The sequence below is a fragment of the Molossus molossus genome, unplaced genomic scaffold (assembly GCF_014108415.1).
Source record: "Molossus molossus isolate mMolMol1 unplaced genomic scaffold, mMolMol1.p scaffold_m16_p_13, whole genome shotgun sequence".
NCBI classification, from domain to species: Eukaryota; Metazoa; Chordata; class Mammalia; order Chiroptera; family Molossidae; genus Molossus; species Molossus molossus.
Window position 1 is genome coordinate 27162425 of NW_023425348.1, and position 6000 is coordinate 27168424.

General features: G+C 40.2%; 1 protein-coding gene across 2 annotated transcripts in view; it reads left to right on the forward strand.

The window, feature by feature from the left end:
• The window catches only part of MRE11 (MRE11 homolog, double strand break repair nuclease), a 64169-nt gene extending 62070 nt beyond the window's left edge, over nt 1-2099 (forward strand). The window contains exon 20 of one of the 2 annotated variants that reach the window (XM_036259434.1): nt 1761-2099. In XM_036259434.1, coding sequence (XP_036115327.1) covers nt 1761-1817 — 57 coding nt within the window. In that variant the 3' untranslated portion in view covers nt 1818-2099. The remainder of the gene's footprint in view (nt 1-1760) is intronic. The other variant, XM_036259436.1, reaches the window with a different exon arrangement.
• Nucleotides 2100-6000: the final 3901 nt, after the last annotated feature.

Sequence of the window (6000 nt, forward strand, 5' to 3'; positions counted from 1 at the left end):
GTATCCTGGCCGTGGTTTAGAACCTATTGGAGGAGAAGACTCACCAAATTCAGGCTGCAGAGAATAATTGCAGCTTGAACTCAGTCTGCCAATTAAATCCTAACATGTTGCCCCAGGAGGCAAGTGAGAGGTTGTTGACTGGCTTGTTCATTTCAAAGCATCTAGAGCAGTGGTTCTCAACCTTCCTAATGCCATCACCCTTTAATACGTTTCCTCATGTTGTGGTGACCCCCAACCGTAAAATTATTTTTGTTGCTACTTCATAACTGTAATTTTGCTACTGTTATGTCTTTTTTTTTTTTTTTTTTTATCCTCACTCGACATTTTTCCATTTTTTGTTCAGATAGAGTGGGAGGGAGAGAGAGAGAAACATCGGCATGAAAGGGACACATCGAGTGGCTGCCACCTGCACAACCCAATCAGGGCCGGGGACAAACTGCAACTGAGGTACATGCCCTTAGTGGAGACCGAACCCAGGTCTCTCTGACCACAGGCCAGTGCTTTAACCGCTGAGCCAAACCGGCCAGGGCTCTACTGTTACGTCTTAGGCAAACCCGATGAAAGGGTCGTTCGACCCCCAAAGGGGTCGCAACCTACAGGTTGAGGACCGCTGGTCTAGAGGTACCTGTGGTTATATGTTACAGTTTTCAAATGTTTCTAGTTTCCAGTTCATGTTAGCTGCAAAGGAAAATTATAAGTAAATACTCTGTTGAACTTCTGTTTGACTTTATCTCTGATTTATTAATAAGTTCTATGTCTGATACTAACAGGAAATGAATCAGTAAATGAAAGTGAGTTTTTATTTCTCAAGGCATCTGGTTCTCACCAGAGATAGCTAACTTAGCTAACATTGGAATATGTTAATACCACCAACAAAACCTAACGTCAAATAATTATTCCTTTTTCTTTATGCCTTAAAAGAAACAAAATATTTGCAAAAAACACACTTTTTCTTCTGAATATTTAGTTGTAGAATAGTAAGAATCAGTGTTATCCTTCATCAAATTATGTTGTTTTTCATGTCTGAGGTTCATTAGTTTTCATTCTCTTTAATTGAATTCTGAGTTAATCTCTGATATTCCTATGTGTTCTTATAAGGCATGTAATCTACGGCCCAGTAGTATGGGAACTCTTTGAAAGTGAAATATTCCATCTATTTCTTTTTCCAAAAAAATACTTGAATGATTGCTTTGCTAGGTTTTTTTTCTTGCATCAGTCCAAGAGTAGCTGTTTATTTCTAGCACTAAAAATGAGTAATGAGAAATGAGAATTACAGCTATTCCTGATTAGGTGATGTGGTTTCATTATATTTTTGGCTGAATTTTCAGAACATTGGTTACTCCAATAATAAAATGTAAATGAATAATACCTATTCAAAATCCAAATGAAAATGACTTTAAGAGTATTTATTTTTCTGGCTTGCTCACACTTTATTTGCCTTTATTAAGGTCAATGGCTAAGAAAAATGTATATGGTCAATATTGTATGCACATATACCAGCATAAATTTTTATTCTTAATGCTTGCTAAGAATTTAATTGGACGTATTTATTTCAGCAGTGAAACAGCTAGTAAGGAAGGGAGGAAGAGAAAACATAAATTGGCAAACTTCATATTTATAAAGGAAACAGAAAAATGAAAGTCTGCCTCTTGTGAAAGGAGAAATTACTCTTACTGGTATTGTTTCGCCCCTAAGAACGTCTGTCTTGTCGCAGTGAAGTGTGGAACCATCTCTAAAGTAACATGTGTATGTCATTTCAGGACGACGATGATGATCCTTTTCTGAACATGAGTACTTTAAGAAGAAACAGAAGATAAAATATTTAATGGCACTTTGGAGTTTTCAAGATTCAGGAAAAGTCAAAACGTTGCAAGCTAAGAGTTTACAGTTGAAGATTTTTAAACTATTGCTGTTAACTGAAGAATCTGAAAGAGACTTAACAGAGAAACTAATGTATGAGAATTTCAATTTTTAGTATCATTTCCTGAACATGGCTCTATTACTTGAGGAACTTCCCAGCTCAAGGACATAGAACATAGCCTTGGTTTCCCTCATTTTTTAACCCGGTTGTTAACATTACCGAGGGATGCTCTATACAATTTAGACTGTTATTTTCCTGACATATATTAGTATATTTCTTAGTGAGAGCTTTGCTTAAATATTTATCTTGAATAAGGATTAAAATAAATATGCAAGTATATATTTCTGCTTCACAAAGACTATGTCAGTATTTTAATGCAGTTACATTTAGCCACAGTTGAGAAAAAGAGCTTATAAAATTTAACCTCTTTAAACTTGAGTAATTTCTAGAGATTCTCAATTTCGTGAAGGTAAAACAATCTATATGAAACTGTGCCTGAGCTTGCTGTTTGTTACTGAGAATGTTTGTTCTCTTGTCATGCTTGTGATGGTATTGGCCACGGAGACTTTGAATGATTAAGATGTACCTTATGCCCTGGCCAGTTTGGCTCAACGGTTTGAGCATCGGCCTGCGGACCAGAGAGACCCGGGTTCGGTTCCCGCCGAGGGCACGTACCTCAGTTGCAGTTTGTCCCCGGCCCTGGTTGGGGTTGTGTGAGTCGATGAGTCTCTCTCACATCTATGTCTCTCTCTCTTTCTTCCTCCCTCTCTCCCGACCGCTCTATCCGGAGATAAATGCAAAAGTGTTCTCGGATAAGGATAAAATAAATAAATGAATAAATGGGGGTGTTCTTGAAACTGGAAAAGATAGTAGAAAGGTCACACAAATCAAAGGGTCTCAGTTTTAATAAAATTTTTTTAAAAAGATGTACCTTCACAGTTATTGCCTTTTTTATTTTAGTTGTAGTAAAGATTTCAGAAGATTATGTTCCCATTGAGTGGTAGTCATTTTCTCCACTATTCTCCATTCTTCATGGTTCTTCCTCTTTCTGTAGTTCTCTGATCTGTTTCTGGGAGGAAAGAAACTGTGAAAAGGCCCCTGAGAGTAGCCTTCTGCTCACCTGTGAGGCAGCGCTAGTTAAAGACTCTGTGGAAGGTGTAGGTCCCGGCAGCACCCCAGCCTGCACTTCTTCCCAGGCAGCAACCAGCACTTACAGCATGTTCACGTTTATTGGCATAGTCAAACCTGCACGTGTCAGATTATAAAAGAACATTTTCATAGTGACTGCCTTTCTGTTACGCCTCTGAAATGACCTAAATCAAGAATTGTGATGTAACATTCTAATGAGTTTCTTGAAAAATATTTTTTATACCTAACCTGAGCACGAGGATTATTTTAGCAGGCAGCATTAGGTCAATGGAAGGCATTGTCCTGTGAGCGTCTCAGGCACTCTGCCCACATCCTTAATGTTCGCAGTGTTTGAATGAAGCCGAGGTGGAATGGGGCACTGCAGACCCCTGCACAGGGTGGCACCTGCTACCGCTCCTCTCACCCGCCACTGAGACGGTGCTGGGGTGAGGGCCGGAGGGGAGGTGGCCACCGCAGCCTCCTGCCAGGGCCCTGGGGGAAGAGGCTTCCCCCTTCTAAAAATGCGCTCCCAGCATGAGAGGTACCGCATGCGATGCAGTTAGCTCCGAGGAAGAGATCCCACCGCTGAGGGTTGCAATTCCCTTGAACTCGTCATTTTGTCACTAGTGTGTCACTTTCTGGAAATACAGTAAATAAAACATGAAAGGAAAACTATTTTGATTGAATATTGTTGCATAGCTAAATATGCCACATGTCCGTGGTGTTCTGTATCGCTACAGTACAAGCTAGGGGCTCAGGGTCAGTTCAGACATGTCCGTGCAGGTGTGTGGAGGTGACTCACCTGATCGTGGAGCCCCTGCGATTGCTCTTGGAGGCTGAGGGAAGAAGTCCTCCCATCATTCGGCAGCGAACGTATCTTTCTAGTGTTGTGTTCCCTATCATACAAATATACTAGTGCATTTACAAGGGTATGGATGCATTGTAGTTTTAGGAAATATAACTGGTGCTTAGAAAATTTAAGCACGTAGGTATGTAACTTTTCATTCAGGTAAGTGCACATTTTCTAAACTTTTAAAATTGCAAAATACAATACCAGGAAAGTCATGTGGTTTAACATACCTATGAAGTGAGCACTCCAGCTCAGGAAACATGCTAAGTGAGTTCTCCTCAGTTAAGCGAGGAACCACCGTAACTGCTGTAATTCGGAAGCTCATTTTGCCACAAGGTGGTGCTTCCACCATTAGATGGCAACTAGGACAATGCAGTTGCAAATCTGAAACTAAGAAGTTAGTGTAGTTTTGCAGTAAATTTGAAATTTGTAATAATACTCTTCCTATGCAGTAATACCAGAATCAGCCTTCTATTCCTGTATGTACATCGCTTTACCCATTTCACCTGGCTCAGCCTGTTACTAAGGGAATTGCCTGTTGGAGAAGTTTTACATATCAAATAGGTTCAAGATGAAAATGTTTTGTTTTAATAAACAAAGAGAAAAACCCTTTATGAGAAAAGTTGAATGAAAAAAATCTCATTGTAAATTTTTTTCTGTTGAAATGTGCTATATTTTAAAATATCTTTTTTTTGTATCTAGCATATATTTAATTCATGGCATTTTGTGATATTTTTTAAAGCTAACTATACCATTAAGATTCTTTTAAAGTTTTATATAATAAAGATGTGTTTTTTTGAGTCCAGAGAGCTTCTGAGTTCTTGAATGAAAAATGTCTAAATTTCATCATTTGTGTATCTCATTCCCTTTTAAGATGTATAAACTTTTTTTTTTTTTAATCCTCACCTGAGGATATTTTTCCACTGATTTTCAGACAGAGTGGGAGGAAGGGAGGGAGGGAGAGAAACATCGATGTGAGAGAGACACATTGATTGGTTGCCTTCCACACGACCCCGACCAGGGCCGGGGATTGAACTTCAACCAAGGTATGTGCCCTTGACAGGAATTGAACCCAAGACTCTTTGGTCCACAGGCTGATGTTCTAACTGCTGAGCCAAACTGACCAGGGCCCTTTTAATATTTTTGAAGTTAATGTTTATTAGCTTGATCTGAAAATGCTAGAATTTTAATCTGATCTCTGAAAGCCAGTTCACAACTTGCTGTTGCCATGCACGTTGTGTGTCTTGACCATGACTGATCACTGAATCTGACTTTAGTTGCTTTTAAATTGTAAGGGAGATACATAGTCTTCACTACCCAGACATTGAAACATGTATCGAGACGTGGATATTTCCCTGTAATCCTCTCTCCCCAGACATAACCTCTCCACAATTAGGTACATAATTCTCCAATTACTTTTGGCATGACTATTAACAGAAATTGTTGAATTAGAATCCCAAATTGTATAGTCAGATATTTTAGCCCCCATATCAAGCCATTTACGTTCACCTTGATACTTATCTTGACATTCTGATTTTTCCACATCTGTTTTGAATTAAATCATCACTGTCTGTGTTAAGGGGTAACTGCACTGCTTTCCGGAATGTAATGTCAATGTTATCTCTCAATTTGGGTCAAATAGAATATTCCATCTGTGGGCCTTGACGTCAGAAGTGGTGAGTGATTTCAAAGGGCTCGTAGCCCTTGACTGCATGTAACCATTGATGGGCGGAGACAGGTGCAGTGGCTGTTAGGCGGGTCGGCCCAGGCCCCACTCTTCTGCTCCCAGAGCCACCGCACCCTGGGGGTTATGTGCTGGTGCCCAGCACCAAGCAGGGAGTACCCTTGTCACACTGGCCTGTCGCAAGAGTTTTGTTCATGATATTTTTAAAAATCAGCTTTTTGCCCTAGCCGGTTTGGCTCAGCAGTTAGAGCATCAGCCTGCGGTCCGGAGAGACCCGGTTTCGGTTCCCGCTAAGGGCACGTACCTCGGTTGCAGTTTGTCCCCGGCCCTGGTTGGTTGTGTGGGTGGCAGCCACTCGATGTGTCCCTTTCACGTCGATGTTTCTCTCTCTCTCTTCCTCTCTCTCCCTCCCACTCTATCTGTACAAAAAATGGAAAAATGTCCTCGGGTGAGGATAAAAAATAAATAAATAAATAA